This window comes from Microtus pennsylvanicus, chromosome 6 (genome assembly GCF_037038515.1).
Source record: "Microtus pennsylvanicus isolate mMicPen1 chromosome 6, mMicPen1.hap1, whole genome shotgun sequence".
Taxonomy (NCBI): domain Eukaryota; kingdom Metazoa; phylum Chordata; class Mammalia; order Rodentia; family Cricetidae; genus Microtus; species Microtus pennsylvanicus.
The window spans coordinates 109,302,062-109,320,449 of record NC_134584.1 but is presented as its reverse complement, the minus strand read 5'-3'; the positions used below and the strand labels follow the sequence as shown (position 1 = coordinate 109,320,449).

Here is an 18,388-nt window from a genome sequence, read left to right as displayed (position 1 = left end):
TAAGGGTCCAGCCCAGGGGCTTTTAGCGCTGTCTACCCTCTCCCAGGATTCCTTCCTGGACTTTATGTGGTTTTCTTTTTTAACATTTGTTGGCGATGGTGGGCTTGCGTTGTGCATGGAGATCAGAAGTACCACAGAGGATGTCATGCAGGACAGCCTTGCCTACAGGGGAAGATCTCAGACTTACAAACAGGCTTCTGGTCATCCATGTAAGGGAAAACCTTGCCCTGAATCTAGGACTTACACAATGCATGTTCACACAGTTTTAACATGTAGTAATTCCAGGATTATATCTAACCGGGATAGAAAGACTATCCTGGATTTCACTCAGAACTTTTGTCAAAAGCGTTCAACATTTTAGGTCACACTTTTATGATTTTTGAAAACACTAGGAAAAGGCAACAACTCTGTGTGGCTGTGACATTCAATGTGTAGTATTTCTATTATAATTATATTCATGTTTCCTTAAAAAATGTATAATTTGTGGCTCTCTAGGCAGTGATGTGGCGAGGCTAGAATGATGCAGGTGCAGAGGCTAATTATCTTATTTTGGCCTAGCTTTAGAATCCAAATAACCATTCCTTGCCCATCTTTGTCAGAACTAACATCCTGAGGCAACAGATTCAACACCCTTTGGTATCTAGCACTTGGCCACTAGCTCCCACCAACCCCAAAGCCCAGAACATTATCAGATAGCATCTATCGGCCCCCCATCTTTCTGTAGTCACCTCTCTGATGTGACCACCAATGTATTTTAAACTTGCTTTGATTAAGGACTTTGCTCTGTAAAACTATGAAACGGCGTCCACTTTGGAACATGGAATTGAAGTAACCTGAATCTGCGCTCCTGGGTATGATCAGTCCAGTTTGGGTCCAGAATAAACTATCTCCTCTTCCCTTTAAGGTGAGAGTTGTTTCCTTGTGAGGACAGTAGGTAGTTGGGAATTTCATGCTAAGGACAAAGTGGTTATTTTATTATTTGCACTGGTGATTGAACCCAGAGGGACAGACAAGCATTGTACCACAAAGCTACATCTCCAGCCGCAGCTTCCAGAACAGCTGCGACGAAAGCCCAGCAGCCTCGCATGACATTACGTAACATTTATTTTTAAAGTGGACCGTGGTTCCTCCAGCCTGTGACGCGCAGCACTGGCACAGTCCACCTGCTGGCACCTGCAACTTCACCAAGACCACAAGCTGGGGTGGCCTTTCTCGGGGGGGGGAGGCTGTCCAGGTCCCCGGGAGTAACGTCCGCGGGCGTCAGACCCCACCGACAGACCCTGAGCAAGAGCTTGAGCCCCAGGGGATAGAGGGGAACCGCAGAGGCCAGGCGGGGCACCCCCGAGAGGGAGGGCAACCCTGGAGGGGCGGGACTGGTCGGTGACGCACTTCCGGTCGCGCCGCGGACCGTGCTGTGCAGGTGAGTGCGGCGTCGCTGCGGTGAGCAGTGTCCTGGCGGTCCATGCACAGGGTCTCCCGCAGCCAACCTTGCAGCCCAGCAGCTCTCGGCGCCCGCCGTGGCGAGTCCCGTGTGGCGGCCGCACACCAAGCCCAGAGCGCTTAGCAGGTGGCCGGGCGGAGAAGCTGTCACTGCAGCCAGAGGGTGACCGCGTTGCGGGGGCGAAGCGTCTCGAGGTGACATCGCCAGTCTTCGGACGCGCTGCGGCCCTGCAGGCGCTTCAGGTGTGTACGTCGTGTGCCCGGGCTGCGGACAGGGTGAGGGGCTCAGGGCACGGCAGGGAAAGCAGGACCCCGTCCCAGCCGCTGCTGACAGAAAGTTTGAGGCCTGGTGTGCTGCATGGACGTCAGGCCCTAAAGGTAACGCGACCCACACACACGCACACACGATTACGACAGCGCTAGAATACACACAGAGGAGTTTCAGAATTGCAGTTTCATACCCCATAGAAGACAGTACGGCCTTTGGATGGATGCAGGTCTCTTTGGTCGTAGCCTTACCATTGTCAAAACACTATTTTTCCAAGGGTCTGTGTGTATATATATGTGTGTGTGTGTGTGTGTGTGTGTGTGTGTGTGTGTGTGTGTGTGTTAGAGAGAGAAAAAGGTTGAGTGTTTTAAGAAAAAATAAAACGCTCACCTATGAGCAGTCAATTAAGAAAGAGTTTGGGTCTTTACTGCTGCGTCCAACAGGACCCTCACACCCTTAGAGGTAAGGACTTAATCACAGCCTGTTGCTAATATTCACTAATGTGTAAACAATTGAACCTTTTTGGTTTTTGAGCATCTTAGTGTATAGTCACCTGGTACTCGGTTAATTTCTAAATTCACTAGCATATTACCTGCTGGGTAATATTCAGTTATAGAAACAACACGCAAACTTGTAATTTTCAATGGCTAGGGAGGTTGTTTGCAGACTGGTTATGTATGAAAAGGAGTACTCATGGTGAATATTTTGTCCATATCTCCTACATCTGAGAATAGTCATAAGGATACATTTTAAGTTGTTTTTCTTTGAGAATTTCAAACACGTATACAATGCATTCTGTTCATTTTCACTCCAGCTCTGACCATCTTCTGGACACCCCCGTAGCATACATTTTTTTTAAAATTAGATGTGAATATTGAATTTTTTTAAACACCATGCTATCGAGATTGACCATGTATTAATAGAGTTGACTTGTTATCTTCAAGTTGAATTACGTATTTTTCATTGTAGAGTACGTTTTTTTCTAAATACAAAAGGATGTTAAGAAAAGATAGATGTTGATACCATGTACAAAAAACCCCCAAAACTCTAAAAAAAAAAAAAAAACCCAAAACTGTAAAGATGAGGTAATGGATCTGGTCATTTAAACATACAATATTAAAACTGGAGCTTATTAGGGGGGAAAGTGTGAGCAGCACCAATATATTCTAAATAATTATTACATCAGAGACAAATCAGAGTTAAGTTATTGAGCTCTAAAATAAAAATTTAAATGTGCATCATGAGAACCACTGAGCCCTCTTGGTTGAGTAGGGAGGCTTTCCTAGACCGAATTAGTTTATTAATTAGTAAACCAATACAAGGTTGCCTTATCAGGCTTGGCCCTCACCAGGTTCTGTCTTGCAGAGTCTCTGAGGAGCCTTGGAATCTCAAGGATGCCCTTCTACGGCTGATGGGAAAAGCACTTACCCGTCAAGTTCTGTCCCCTGTCGGTCAGGGGCAGCCTCACTGATGATTCCTTGCCTGCAGTTCAGGGCCCAGCAGGTGACTCACTCAGAATGTGGGAGAAACCCTAGGGCAGGAATGGGGCATATATGATATGCTCCTGGTGTAGGTTGGTTACAGCGTTGTGAAGCTGGTCTCTGCCCGAGAGAACTGCAGAAAGCCTCCATTTGGCATATCTGTGATGCAAAAGTAGACAGTTCAGATTGAGACCTGAGAGGCAGCCGGCTACCTCACTTCTAGCCCAGATTTCTCAAGGGTAACTTAGGCCATGCAGGAAGCCAGCCCGCTGAGACCGGCCTACACAAAATCCTTAGCCCAGGCTGGCCTCAAAGTGATATCCCTGCCTCTAGCTCCTGTGTGCTGGGATTATGGGTGTGCACCATCGCTCCTGGCAAGTGTTAGGATTCTTGACACTAAAGAATGAGAGCACTGATGGGAGGTAGAGGAGCAGCTGTCCCCCCTTCTGGGCAGTGTCTTCCTGCAGCCTGTCTCCCAGACCCTGCATGCATGCTGTACGCAGCTGGCCTTTTCTTACCTGTGATTGTGAATGATGGTTGGTTACGGAAGGAGAAGTGAGTTAGACTTGATAATATTGTTTCTTGAGCCTTATCGTCAGTTCCTGGCCTGTTGGTCTTCAGATTCTGCCTAAGTTTGTAAACCCTCTTTTATCTGAGGCTTCTTGGCAGCCAACTTCAGAGCATCGGTGTCCTGGGAAGGATGCTAGGCACTTGAGCCAGCAAGAGGATCTGGATACAGCACCCTGTACCTCAGGTCTTAGTTGTGCTCCTGATTGGGGTGGTTTGCCTCACATCCCACCCCAACTTTCTGCTTCTCCTCAGGTCCAGCCCTTGAGAGGGAGACCAGGTGATGGCAGCCATGATCCCATCAGTTTGGCCCCAGGTGAGCTGTGGGCCCCTCATCCCTTCCTCTGGGCAGTTCAGATTGAGAACTGAGAAGAATGCTGGTGAGACTTGGAATAAAACCTGCTTCTGCATGCCAGACTGGATCTTGTGGGAAAGGTGGACAGGCAAGTGGCAGAGACTGGGGCAGCGACCAGGGAAGAGTGCAGGAAAGTAAACCTAGCAGATGGGAGTCACTGCATGTGCGCACCCTGGCAGAGGCCGTGGAAACCACCACGTGGTGCTCTGTGCATGAATATGCATGGAGGAGTTGCAGAGGTTTGGGGTAATTAATAGCTGGGGTGGAAGAAGAACAGCTGCAGGTGAATGGGAAGGATAGGGAAGATGCTGGAAAGTGGGAACAAGGAAGAAAAAGACAGGGGACCTGGGGACCCTTGGCTGGGGGTTGTCTGTCCTGGGAGTCAGGTGGCAAATGGGACAGAAGCCCTTTGTTGGGCGGGGGACATCTGCTTTACCATATGAGGATGAGGATAATGAGTGGGGTTGGGGCTTGAGGTAAGCCACAGGGGAGCCAGGACCTCGCAGGGGAGCAGTGGGAGCTGCAGCTGCCTCCAGCAGCCTACCAGAGAGGGGGCGGCCTGAGAGCAGCATTGCTGTGGTGGAATTTGCTCATGGGAATTCTTTTTCTTTCAGCCCCGTGTGAAAACGGCATGCGGTTTCTCTGCTGTAAGAGAAGGCGGATATTCCGTAGTTTACTTCCTGGTGTTTCCCCTCCAGTTTCCTTTGTTACTAATTTTATTCTCTTCACAAGCCCCCTCCCCAAGCCCGTATTTTGCCCTCTGCCCCTCACTTAGGGCCTGAGCCATGGCCCTAGGGCAGCAAGAACCTGTTGTTTCAGAAGTTGGTGACCTTTGAGGATGTGGCTGTGTACTTCACCCGGACAGAATGGGATAGTCTGTCCCCTGAACAGAGGGCGCTCTACAGGGATGTGATGCTGGAGAACTATAGGAACTTGGCCTCCATGGGTAAGGCCTCTCTCTCTCTGGGACCCAGACTGCCATTTTGGGATTCCTGGCTCTTTTCTTCTTCACGTGGCAGGTGGGGACCTGGTCATCCTTTGAGTGGGCTTTTCCTAATCTCCTTATGTATAGCCTGCTGGAAGAGCAAATCCCAAGCCATTACGGGACTTTGCTAAGACCAGTGCATGCTTTTGAATTGCTGTAAAGAACCTGTGCCTGGACATGCTGTGAAAACTAGAAACTGCTGTTCTGCAGAGGCCTCCTCAGATTGCCCTGGCCTTGCTTATCTTGAGTCTTTTCAAAGAATCTCAAGGCCAAGATCAAGAAGGGGTATCCCCTTTGGGCAGACACTCAGTTTTCTCTGCATGTGGACCCTGGCTCACAGTCTGACCCTTCTTACCCCTACCCCCTCCCTTCTGAGAGATCTCACCTTCCTCCCCTTTGCTCAGGCATCTCAGGAGACATTAGGGATGCACCTATGGGAGAATTTTCATGTCTCTTCTGTTTTTTTTCACCCCTAAATCAGGATTTCTACTATTCAAACCTGCTGTGATCTCACAGCTAGAAGAGGAAAAGGATCTGGAGAACCTGTCCCAGCTGGCCACTGGAGCAGACTCCCAGGGCCTCTGGACTGGTAAGCAAGGCACAGATTGCCCAACAACATAACTGTGTGCCACATTATCCATTATGGCAATGCATTTTTTTCTCAGCTGCCATATTCTACCTCTGACCTCACCATTTTCAAACAAGACTATGGATTTGGTGATGGGGACAGGGATCTAGCACTAAAAGTGAAGGATGTAGCCTTTGCAGCGTTTTACAAAGAGGCAGAAGTGGCTATGAGCTTTTCCTGAGGTCTCATCCCACCTGTGTTTGTGAGGAACCTACTTTCTAGTTCCATGGCTGAGCAGGTCGGTTGTTTGATGTCGCTTCAGTCTAGTGACCTCGTCTCTGAAAATGTGATAGTGAAAGAGGGCAGTGGTGTCTGCCACTCAGTGGCTCAGGACTAAACGTGGTAACAGATATCAAGGGTCTAGCCTAGTTAAATTATAATTATCTATACATCGAGAGTATAAATAATAATGTCCCCATTCTATGCTTCTTGAGTTTTGATGTGTAAGCAATTATTTGGGGTTCTTACAATTACAGACTGTCGGTAGGTCTTGGGCTCAGCCAAGTGTCTGCATTTATATTCATACTATGAGGTCCTTAATCAAAGGTGCTTGGTTCTCACACTGTAGGCAGTGGATGAAAATGAGACAGTGTCTGGGTGGGCAGAGGGAGAAGATGGAGGTGAGGACTCTGGTGGCAGCTAAACTTTAAAACACAAATCAAAGCTTTTCTCCTATCAACCCAGTGATTTCTGTAGAAGTCTTAACTTGCTGGACCTTAGATCTTTTCTGCAAGCGAAGCTGGAAAATACGATTTTGGTGGGCAGATCAATACTTCAAAAAATTAAATTGAAGGTATATTGGTAAAGATAAAATAATCACTGGATACTAATATCTGCCATACTGTAGGATTTGAAAGGTCACTAATAAAAGTTGGAAAAGAACTAATAATGAGTTGTTGATCTACATAAAATGTACAGATGTAGCTGGGCAGTGGTGGCACACATCTTTAATCCCAGAACTAGGAGGCAGAAGCAGGCAGATCTCTGAGTTCAAGGCCAGCCTGGTCTACAGAGCAAGTTCCAGAACATTCAGAGCTACACAAAGAAACCCTGTCTTGAAAAACAAAACAAAAACAAAGAAAAAAAAGAACAAAAAAACCAAACCAATCAACCAAACAAAAACCAAAAGGAAAAAGAAAAATGGTACAAATTGTTAATTTAAAAAGCATTTGTCCTCAGTAGAAACCAAAGACAAACACATCACAATAATGAAAGAGTGCAGCAGAGCATTCTTAGAATGCTCTTCACAGTGGGAAAGTCAGTAGTGAGAGATGACTCACCTGTCAGGGAACCTAGCTCTATCAATGTCAGTGAGGAAGTGAAACAGGGATATGACATTTGGAGCTGGAGTGGATTCAGTGTGAATTGGGAGTCTTTATAGAAGAGAAGTTGGCACTTGATAACCTGGATATTGTTTTCTAGAGGTAGACTTGAAAAGTAGTCAGACTATATTCATAGATACCTTGATGTACTTGAGTATCACGGCCGTGGGAACAATCTCAGTTTTCAGGATAGAGAGCGTTACTAAGTTGAGGTACTTCAGCAGGCAGAAAGAGTATTTAGTAATTTAGCTATTAGATTTTTGCAGTCTTTAACTGAATTTTTAAGTTTCTAGTACTACAGGTGTCTTCGTCGGATTGAACTATTGGAACAGAACACCATAGATTGGGTGATCTATAAACAATGTAATGTGTGTCTTCTGTATGGCTTAGCTTGGGCTGCTATAGCAGAATACTGTGGGCGGTTTATAAAAACATGAATCCATTCTTCCAATTTAGGAGTTGGACATCCAAGAAGATCAAGGTGCAGGCAGATTCTGTCTAACAAAGACTTGTTTCCTAATTAATAGACATCTGTCTGTTCTTGCTGTGTCTTCACATGGTGGAAGGAGGAGAAATTCACCAGGTCTCCTCCAGCACAGTGGCCCCATCTGAGGGCTCCGCGGAAGGCGCTCCCTCCTAATAACAATCACTTGTTTGAAGTTAGGGATTTTACAGGTGGATGCTAGGGACCGACAACAACAAACTTTGATCTATAGCAACAGATACACATGTTTTTAATTTTGAAAAGGCTTATATTGTTTTAAAGTCCTTTCTAAAGGAACTCAGGTTTCTTGTGTTGTTGAGAATAATGAAGTATTAAGGCAAGGATATAGTTTATTATTTTATTTTTATTTACTCTTCTCTCATATAATACATCCTGACCACAGCCTCCCCTCCCTCCACTTCTCTCTCTTCCAACCCCCTCTCTACCCCAGATCCAATGCTCCTCCATTTCTCTTCAGAAAAGAGAAGGCAGGCGAACATGGCATAACAAGATGCAATACAACTAGACACAAACCCTTATATGAAGGCTAGGTGAGGCAACACAGGAGGAAAGAGTCCCAAACGCAGACAAAAGAGTCAGAGACACCCCTACCACCACTATTAGGAGTCCCACAAAAACCACAACTACGAGCCCTGCTTAGTTGATTCTGTGGGCTATGCTCTGCTGGTGTCCTTGATCCCTCTGGCTTCTACAACCCTTCCTCCTCCTCTTCCTTGGGGTTCCAGAATATCATTAGGAATCATTTCATTGGCTTTTGGGGGAGTACAGTAGTTTTTGGTTCTCTCCAGGTCTCTGAGCTGGGGGTAGGGCAGTCTTGTGTGGTTCTCTCCAGGTGTCTGAGCCATCCAGCTTCCAGTTCTTGGCCATCTTGTTGGATGTGGGCTCCCTCTCTTGGCTTGGGCCTCAAGTTAGACCAGTCTTTAACTGTCCATTCCCTAAATTCTGAGACATCATTGCTTCAGCACATCTTGCAGGCAGGACAGGTGTGGGTAGAAGGTTTTGTGGCTGGGTTGGTGTCCCAGTCCTACCATTGGGATCCCTGCCTGGCTACAGAAGATGGGAGGACATTATTTTATATGCTTGGAAAAAATGAGAAATGAAGAAATAAAGGAAACTTTTTGGGGGGAGAAATGGAGAGGTCATTATTGTAAAAAATGTGGTTATATACAAAAGAATGTTTTTGGATTGATGGAAGGAAAAGTTTGTGTGGCGGAATTTTAGAAGAGATGGGAGGAGATGTCAAGTAGGTCTTAGAGCTTTTCTGAAGCAGAGATAAACATGAACGAACAGGCTCGAGTGAAGTTCTGCAGAGAAAACACAGCTCTTGCACCTTCTCTGTTGATGCCTGTCAAACCTGGTCTTCCTGCGGTACATCATTTAGGTCCTCTGCCTTTTCTTCAGTGATTATTTTGCTTTTATTAATAAGGAACTTGGTCCATAGGGACAACCAAGAAGGAACTCTAGAATGTAGGAAAGCATGAGACAATGGAAAAATACTGTCTGATAGACAAGACCTAGAATTTTCTTCCTTTGCTATCACTTTTAACCTTTCTGCTATTGATGTTGCTTTTTGTAGTGGCCTTGCCTTAGGAGAATATGGCTGGGGATGATTTTCGATTGACATGGTCTCATGTAGCTGAACTTTTCCCAAAGTTTCCCGACAGAGATACATGTTCTTGTCTACTCTTCTCATTTTTCATTACACAATCGGAATCTCTTTTGTTTATAATTTTTATTTTATTTTAAATTATTTTTCCTGCTCTACATATCTGGGCTTTTTTTTTTCATGCTCTACAATCTGGATCTATTTCCTTCTTTTATCCATGACAGTTATACCTTCTGGATGAACCTTAGGCTATTTGACTTAGTCCAGTGATTTTTAAAGGACCAGCAGGGCATGGTGATGTTCACATGTAATTCTAGTACCTGTGAAGTGGATTTAGCACAATCAATAGTTCAAAGCCAGCCCAACAACATAGTGAGACCCTATGTATATAATAAATAACTTTGTATTTTCTTCAAGCACAATTCTATATGACATCTTTTATTTTTCTACTTGTTTTGGTAGACTATACTGCTGTCCAGACTGGCAATAATTTGACAGAAGAAGTATCTGAAGAAAAAAAGAATACAGCATTTGAGCTTCAGAAGGACTTTTCCCAGAAAACAAACCTTTCCAAAACTTCTGTTGTAGACCAGCGACAGGAAGTCCAGTTAAGGGGTAGTGTGACAGAGAATATCAGTGCCACTGAGGGAAGAGTTAAGACCAGCTCCAGGGGAGGGTATTTCTGTAGCCAGACTCCGGATGTGCCCCAGAATCATACCAACTCCACTGGAGAACAATATTCTGATACCAAACTTACTAAGAATGGAGAAATTCCTACAGAGGAAAGATCTTTGAATCCAGAAGAATTAGCAGAAACCTCTCAAGGTAGCTCTCAAGTTAGTGAGCATCCAGAAAGCAGCACTGTGGAGAAGCCTTACCAGTGTACAGAATGTGGCAAAGGCTTCATTGTTAAAGCAAAATTTGTTTGGCATCAAAGACTTCATAATGGAGAGAAACCTTTCAAGTGTGTGGAGTGTGGGAAATGCTTCAGCTATAGTTCGCACTATATCACACACCAGACAATCCACAGTGGAGAAAAGCCTTATCAGTGTAAGGTGTGTGGAAAAGCCTTCAGTGTTAACGGAAGCCTAGTTAGACACCAGAGGATACATACAGGAGAGAAGCCCTATCAGTGCCAGGAGTGTGGAACTGGCTTCGGCTGTAGTTCTGCATACATCACACACCAGAGAACCCACACTGGGGAGAAGCCTTACGAGTGTAGCGACTGTGGGAAAGCTTTCAATGTTAATGCAAAGTTAATTCAGCATCAAAGGATTCATACTGGAGAGAAGCCTTATGAGTGTAATGTGTGTGGGAAAGGCTTCAGGTGCAGCACCCAGCTTAGGCAGCATCAGAGTATACACACTGGAGAAAAACCACATCGCTGCAGTGAGTGTGGAAAAGGCTTCACTAAAAACGCAAAACTCATTCAGCATCAGAGAGTCCACACAGGTGAGAAACCCTATGAGTGCAGCGAATGTGGAAAGACTTTTAGTGCTAAAGGGAAGTTAATCCAGCACCAGAGAATCCACACGGGCGAGAGACCTTATGAATGTAATGAGTGTGGGAAGTCCTTTCGGTGTAACTCCCAGCTTCGGCAGCATCTGAGAATCCATACTGGGGAGAAGCCATATAAGTGCAGTGAATGCGGAAAGGCCTTCAACGTTAATGCAAAACTCATGCAGCATCGGCGAACTCACACGGGGGAGAAACCTTTTGAGTGTAATGAATGTGGGAAGTGCTTTACTTCTAAAAGAAACCTGCTTGATCATCAGCGAACCCATACTGGAGAAAAGCCGTATCAGTGTAAGGAATGTGGCAAAGCTTTCAGTATCAATGCCAAGTTAACTAGGCATCAACAAATACATACCAGGGAGAAACCTTTCAAGTGCATGGAATGCGAGAAGGCGTTCAGCTGCAGTTCTGACTATATTGTGCACCAGAGAATCCACACTGGAGAGAAACCCTTCCAGTGCAGTGAGTGTGGGAAAGCCTTCCATGTCAACGCTCACTTAATTAGACACCAGAGGAGCCATACTGGGGAAAAGCCTTTCCGATGTGTCGAGTGTGGCAAAGGCTTCAGCCTTAGTTCTGACTGCATCATACACCAGACTGTGCATACTTGGAAGAAGCCTTATGTGTGTAATATATGTAGGAAAACTTTCAGGTTTAGTTTCCAACTTAGTCAGCATCAAGATGTTCATAGTGAAGAAAAATCCTAATAGATGAAGAAAACAGCACCAACCAAACAAAATACTCCCGTGTTTAGTAGGAAATGATCATGGCTCATCAGTTGTTACTTGGAATGAAACCATCAGAGGGGATGAATATGACAGTTTTCATTTGGAAACTTTTTCTGTTTTACTCTATTTTTAATCAAGATTTATACGAGCAGCTGAAAGATATCTAAAATGACTTAGTTTTATATCAGTAACCAGTCAGGAAATACAATAAAAGAAAACATCCTATCCAACAGCATTAGGAAACGTAGATTTCTAGGAATAATTATTTTGTAGGACTAGAGGAAATTATTCTCCACTGAGGGAAACCAAAGAAAACAGGCAAAAGGGGTGGAGAGAAATAAATTTATTTCTGCTCTTGACAATAAGAGTGCATAATACTTCCCTTAAAAAGGGTGGGGTAAACATTTTTAAAAAATTGTTTGATAGAAGTCTTAAAAAATATCAGATTCAGGGACTGGAGAGATGGGTCAGCAGTTAAGAGCACTGGCTGCTCTTCCAAAGGTCCTAGTTCAATCCCCAGCAACCACACGGTGGCTCACAACCATCTATAGTAGGATCTGGTGCCCTCTTCTGGCGTGCAGGCATACATGCAGAGCACTCACGTAAAATATAAATAAAAAATATTTCTAAAAGAATCAGATCCAAAGTAGAGATGAACGATCAAAAAAAAAAGTTGGCAAATGACTCATTCAAAAATAAACCCATGTGTTTTGTTGTAAATAATTCCAAATAAGTTTGAAATGTAAAGCATATACACAAAACTGGGAACGCCTTGTAAAATTTGTGATATAAAGTGTACTATCTAGTATTCAGCTTTTAACAAAAGATAACTTAAAAATCAACAGTGGCATTGATAGGCTGTGCTTCAAAATCATGTTCTAAAGAAGTGCTCTGCTTTAGTAGTACCCCAAGGAGTAAAAATTATTGAAGACATTTTTTTGCATGTCACATTGAGCATATGATATGCATATCCCCCAATACTATGCAACCCTCAGTGATTATAGATGCTATATTTGCTATTGATGCCTATCACACAAGCATAAAATATATTTAACAAAATAGCATGTTAGAGTTCCAGTTTTGTAGTGTCTGAACTCTATAAACATGGCTATGTCCTGAAGGTATGTATCTGCTTTGGATTTCAACTCTGTGGTCTTGGGTTCCATGAAAATGTTGGAATTATCATGATACTTTCTGAAGTCTCTTACTCATTAAAAAAAAATCTAAGCCATTAATAAGATCACTTAAGCTGCCAAGAAGACAAGAAACAGTATTTCTCCATGTTGTCAACTATTAATGGGTAGCAAAGGAAATGTTTTTCTACTCAAAACACCCTTACTACCAAATATCCCGGTTTCCACACCAGTTTGGTTGCCTGCAGACACCAACTAGATGGCCTCCAATTTATATCAGTTCACACACTACTCGTAATACACATCCTACTGGTGAAATGAGCTCAGTCTAAGAGGACTGCCTCTCACTCCCTCCTGCATCTTCAGACACTGGTGATGAGTCCTACATTTCTGACTTGGTTACAAATTGAACACTGCCAGGTTCACAATTTGCTGTAGTAGCTCCCAGAACCTAGAGACAATTTACAGTTACCATTTACAGAGTACGTGAATGTCACATGAACTACCACAGGAAGAGATACTTAGAGCAAGATCCACAGGGTTCTCACGTGCAGGCGCTTTCACCCACATGGAGTTGGGAGTGCCTCATCCCGCTGGCCCCATTGTTAGGGCTTTTATGGCGATTCCAGTATGTACTTGTGATTGATAAAGTCCTTGACTGTTAGGAAGTTTTCCCTTTCAGAAGTCAACAGAGGTTGCTGAAAGTTCCAACTCTCTTAGCATATGGTCGGCTCCTTTGACAACTAACCCCAGTTCTGGAGCTAGCTAGAAGTCTCGTAATAAGTCAGCTTAGCATAAAGTGATGACTTCAAGAGACTTACCTTAGGAGTAACAGAAGATGGCCCCTCAGTCCAACTAGAAAACAAAAGGTTTTAGAAGCTCTTATGCTAGAAACTGGGAGAGATCAAACAAGCAGTAACCCATTTACTTGATTCATATTCCCCTATGCCCATATGGGGATTTTTGGTGGTTGGTTGTCTTCAGTTCAGCAGTAAGCAGGATAAAATGGAGCCCCAGCAACATGAAAGCTATCAATTCTGTGAACACAGACAAACATTAGGCAATGCAGAATGTCAGTGTTTTTCTTCCACACAGTAGTTCTTTGCAAAATGTCTTCATCTTAAAGTTGTGTAACAGCTAGAGAGATGGCTCAGCAGTTAAAGGCCAAGCCCGACCCAAGTTTCAACCTCCAGAACCCATGTGGTAGGAAAAACAGAACTCACGCACACAACTTGTTCTTTGGTCTCTGTGCATGCATAAAAATAATTAAATTTTAAAAACTGAAATACTTATAGTGAAATTAAGCATTTTGCTTGTTTGAAGTGTGCAATTCGTCTTTACAAATAAATCTAGCAAATTGAAAAGTTGTTGAGACTTGTTTTCTATAATGTGAGAGAATATATCAATTTTTTTTTCTGAGACTATGGTTAGCCCGAGGAATTACCTGGGTTTAAATATCAAAGGGTTTGAGGAAAATCAGGTTCTAGTGGGATACTTATTCCTTAATTTGGATATAGGATTATAAGAAAATAAAGATGACATCCAAAATACTCTTAGAAGTATAAGACTTAGGTAAAACAGTGCAGACAATTTTAGATAGCAGTGCAGACCTGGCCTTCACTAAGCTGAAGTAGCTTAGCAGGTTTTGGACTCTTGGGAGCAGTTTTCTACAGGGAAGAGAACAGTGGAAAAAGCAATACCTGACTTTCTATGATCTTGTGAGATTTTTTGAGGAAACTTAGTCCTAGTATTTCTTGCTTACACTGCACACTGGAATGGGCGTTTGATGTACTTTGCACCGGGTGGTGATAGCATACACCTTTAGTCCCAGCACTTGGACGGCTGAGGCAGTAACAGGCAGATCTCTGTGAGTTCAAGGCCAGCCTGGTCTACCAGCGAGTTGTAGGATGGCCAAGGCTACACAGAGAAATCCTGTCTTGAAAAATAAACAAAAATATACTTTGTAAAATTACTCTGGGGAGAGCTGAAAGTCTGAGTTGAGATGCAACAGCTAACGTCTTAGGTACCGAATGTTTCAGACCAAGCCTCTGTTCTCAATGGTGTAAAGAAAAAAAAATCCATGTTGGTAAGTATAACATCATGAAAACATCTTTGTGTAGTCAGTGGGGCAGACAGCATTCATAGCAGGTTCTCTTGTTTGGGTGCGGATCTTTCCAAGGGAACTCATGTTATACTCAGTGTCTTAGTTACTGTCCTATTGCTGTGAGGAGACACCACAACTAAAGTAACGTATTCTTTATTTTCTCTTTAGCATTTAAAGAATCCTTGCTAACAGTTTTACTGTGTTAGTCCATTATGGCAGGGAGTGGCAGCGTGCATGCGTGAAGGTATGGTGCTGGACAAATAATTTCAGTAATGCTTTCGGGGATTATATCCTGATTGCAGACGAAGAGACACTGGACTTGGAATGAGCCTTTGAAACCTCAAAGCTCAACCCCAGTGTCACATCTGATATAACAAGGGCACAGCTAATCTTTCTCAAACAGTTCACCAACTGTAGACGGAGCTTACAAATATACGAACCAATGGGGCTCATTTTCACTCAAATCAGGATAACCAGCATTAAGAAATTGTATGGCATGTGTCTTTGGTAGCCTATTTAAATGAAGTAGAGAGCCCTTGGGACAAAATGGCATACTGGAGAAAGACAGCCTGGTGTTGCAGTCACTGTAGAATGGAGCAGGCTTGTGAGTCCACATGCGACCCCTGCCTGGGATGTCGCCAAATACAACTGTGAAGAGTTCTGGAGACTCCAGCCAGGATTGTCCCGTGGATTTCTGTTCCTGCCAGCAGCGGGAGAAAACTGGGGGTCCTGGGAAATGTCCCTTGTGCCTTGCTGGACTAGCTTCCTACTGTGTAGAGAATGGTCCTCTGCAGTTCTGAGCAGACGCAGTGGGTGTGCTTTAGGTACAAGGCTCGCTCTCTGCCTCAATCCAGAGCCACCACGGGCAGCAGTATGTCTCCCTAGCTTCCTCTGCCCCAAGTAGGTTACCTTGCCTGCTCATCTAAAGGGAGAGTTCTGACCATGGGGAAGCTTCCAGCACGTTCAAATGCATGCATAGAAGGCTCAGACTTGAACATCTCCATGGGTAGGTCTGGGGACAAAATACACATGACTAATAGGGAAGGTATGTCCGGTGTGCTTTTTGTCTCACCGACAGTCACCTATCTGCACAGCAAGTCTGTTCTCACACCCCTGCACAAACAACCGGAACACCCTCACAGAGAGGACCTGCCCAGAACATGCTTGCACACATGGCCACAGGAGGGGACAGAGGGGACACTTCCAGCAGAGGCAGCCTCCTCTCTTCCCCCTGGGGCTCTGCTGCCTAGTGACTACCTTCTGCCCCGCACCCTTCTTTCATCCCTTCCTTACCCCCAGGATCTAGGTGAAGATGGGGTTGGTGGGGGCAGTGTTACAGCTTGTGTAAGTGATATGACCCCTAGAGAAACACAAAACTGTACCTATGAGGCAGATCTTAGGGATGACCCCACTCCTCCCACATCTATAATCCTAGCCAGGCTCTCCTAGATAGCCTAAACTTGGCTCCACAGGAATATATACCTGTGGCCCAGTGGCCTATCACCTCATATCCAGGAAAGTTTAGACCACATGCTGTAGGGCACACACCTGCCTGATAGAGCAGGGGGCCCAGGGATGAGCTGCCAAGGTCACATGGAGAGTAAATGTGTCCGGGAGACTTCCCATGAGAAAGCAGAATCCTTAGAGGGTACCAATGCAGGGCGACTGTCCAGAGTTTGCAGCTAGGCTCTGTAGGGGAAGAGAGATGTGCTTTTCTCGTCTGCCCTCTGTTTGAGTGCTTCAGTGCTCAGTGATGGAGGCTTGATAGGGTCATCACCCACACTTCATTGAAACAGACACTTGGACTTAGGATCTTGGAATCAAATATCAAATAGACCCAGGCTTTAGGGCTCCTGGGGGCAATGAGCAAGCGTGTAGGGCTCACTAATGAGAGCAGACTGCATCTGCCCCATCCATAGCTGAGCATCCCCCAAGAGGCAAACAAACCCTTCTGAAGAGACCAGATAACTGGAGATGTTGTCTTCTGAACTCTCATGAGGTTACAGGGGCCTGATGCTCAGGCCACCCTTGTGTGCCTCACCTTCCCCCACCTTCTTTCTCTGTGAGCATCACCTCTCCACCTCTATCCTTCCTCCTCCTTTACAGACCTTTCCTCTTGCCCTCTCAAACCTTCTTGGGAGTTCTCTCCCATCTCAGTGGTTTGACCTGTGTGCAGAGCTGACTCTCAGGGGGGCAGGGGCTGACAGGGACAGGCATCTCATCTTCCTGAGGCCACGCAGGGTCCTAAGTGGATGACACGCCATTTTCTGTGGTGGCTGGTAGAATGTCCTGTATGTCGAAGGGTGGGGGGTAGGGGCATGGGACAAGAAGTCTCCCGTAAAACAAATGGAAGCTTCTTAGGGCCCACTCAGCCCGGACACTGACCAGGTGTTTATTCCAGATACCTGGGGGTGTCTTTGTTAAAAGCGAGACCTCCTTTCCCCAGCAGCCCTTTCTCGATTCTGTGACCTTCCCCATGATGTCTTCAGAGTTTTTCTGTGTTGAGATCTCATCTTAGCTATGGTTACTATTGCCGTGATGAAACACTATGACCAAAAACAATTTGGGGAAGGAAAGGACTTATTCCATTTACACTTGCAGGTCACAGCCTATCACTAAGGGAAGTCGGGACAGGAACTCAAACAGGGCAGGACCCCAGAGACGGGAGCTGATGTAGAAGCCATGGAGGGGTGCTGCTTACTGGCTTGCTCCATCTGCTTTCTTATAGGACTCAGGACCACCACCCCAGGAGTGGCCCCACCCACAACAGACTTGGTTCTCCCCCATCAATCACTAATTAAGAAAATACCCTACAGGCTTGCCTACAGCCTGGCCATATGGAAGCATTTTCTCAGTTGAGGCTCCCTCCTCTCAGATGACTCTAGCTTGTGCCAAGTTGTCATAAAACTGGCCAGGATAGATCTATGAAACAGGGCAGCTGGTCAGGATAGAGACTAAGTCCTATTGACCTCTTATGGTCCAGGGCCCAGCTCAGGAGAGGATAACCCAATCCGGTCCTTAGCCAGCTTGCTTTCAGATAGAGATAAAGCTGTGGAATTCCCCAGGCTAGTTTATATGTCACACACAGTAGTTTCTCTAGAGTGTTAAATTTCCCAGCAATAAGCCTTGCCCACAGTACCTAGTCAAGATCTCTCTTGTCCCTGCCCTGTTCGATCAGCTACCACTAGGAAGGTACCCCAGCCACATCTGCCCTAGTCTGGGCGATGCCTTCCAATGACCGCAGGAGCCTCAGCCCCAGAGACTCTTCTGACGCTGTAACATTTCTCATCTGGAGCTCTAGGCCCAGCTGGACGTCTGTTACAATCTTTTCCCTTCAGTCTGGATCAGAACATCTGTCTCGGAGGTACAGGGTGCCTTCCTGCCCAAACTTGTCACCCTCAGAAAACACCTGGGTACAACGAGTCTGAGAAGGGCTTCTGGGAAGACAATGAATTCTCTCCACTTTTGTCTGTTGTTGTCTGGCCTGACCGGGAACCGAGGAGAGCATTCCGTTCTATTTCAGAATGTCTGCCAACCCCTTCCGCTTAGTCAAGAATCGGACAACGGGAGATGAGCCGGTCTTGGCCTTTTCGGGGAGAAGCATGCAGCCACAGGGTTGGGAAGTTCCCTGCTTCCTTTAGTCCCACACACTACAGATGAGGTGGCTCCCCACAGGTGGGGCACCTTCCAGGCCTCCTGGGGGCTCCCCGCGAAGGCCTGAACCAGAAGGGTAGATGGGAATCATAAGCCT

At 45.3% G+C, this 18,388-nt stretch overlaps 1 protein-coding gene across 6 annotated transcripts; it reads left to right on the top strand.

The window, feature by feature from the left end:
* The first annotated feature begins 1,209 nt into the window (after window positions 1-1,209).
* On the top strand, window positions 1,210-13,897 carry Znf23 (zinc finger protein 23). 6 transcript variants are annotated; one of them, XM_075977339.1, is made up of 6 exons: window positions 1,210-1,683; window positions 4,012-4,072; window positions 4,726-4,758; window positions 4,934-5,057; window positions 5,578-5,685; window positions 9,620-13,897. In XM_075977339.1, exons 2-6 carry the CDS (start codon window positions 4,040-4,042, stop codon window positions 11,377-11,379), a joined length of 2,058 nt encoding a protein of 685 aa, XP_075833454.1. In that variant the 5' UTR covers window positions 1,210-1,683; window positions 4,012-4,039; the 3' UTR covers window positions 11,380-13,897. The 6 variants fall into 6 exon arrangements, with proteins under 6 accessions (XP_075833454.1, XP_075833453.1, XP_075833456.1 ...); XM_075977338.1 differs by having other exon boundaries at window positions 4,931-5,057; XM_075977341.1 differs by having other exon boundaries at window positions 4,012-4,136.
* The last annotated feature ends 4,491 nt before the right edge of the window (window positions 13,898-18,388 follow it).

Coding starts and splice junctions, on each gene's coding strand:
- Znf23 (XM_075977338.1), top strand. CDS start 4,040: ATGGCAGCCATGATCCCATCAGTTTGGCCCCAG. Junction 4,759..4,930: donor CGGCATGCGGTTTCTCTGCT/GTAAGAGAAGGC, acceptor CTGTTGTTTCAG/AAGTTGGTGACCTTTGAGGA. Junction 5,686..9,619: donor CTCCCAGGGCCTCTGGACTG/GTAAGCAAGGCA, acceptor TTGTTTTGGTAG/ACTATACTGCTGTCCAGACT.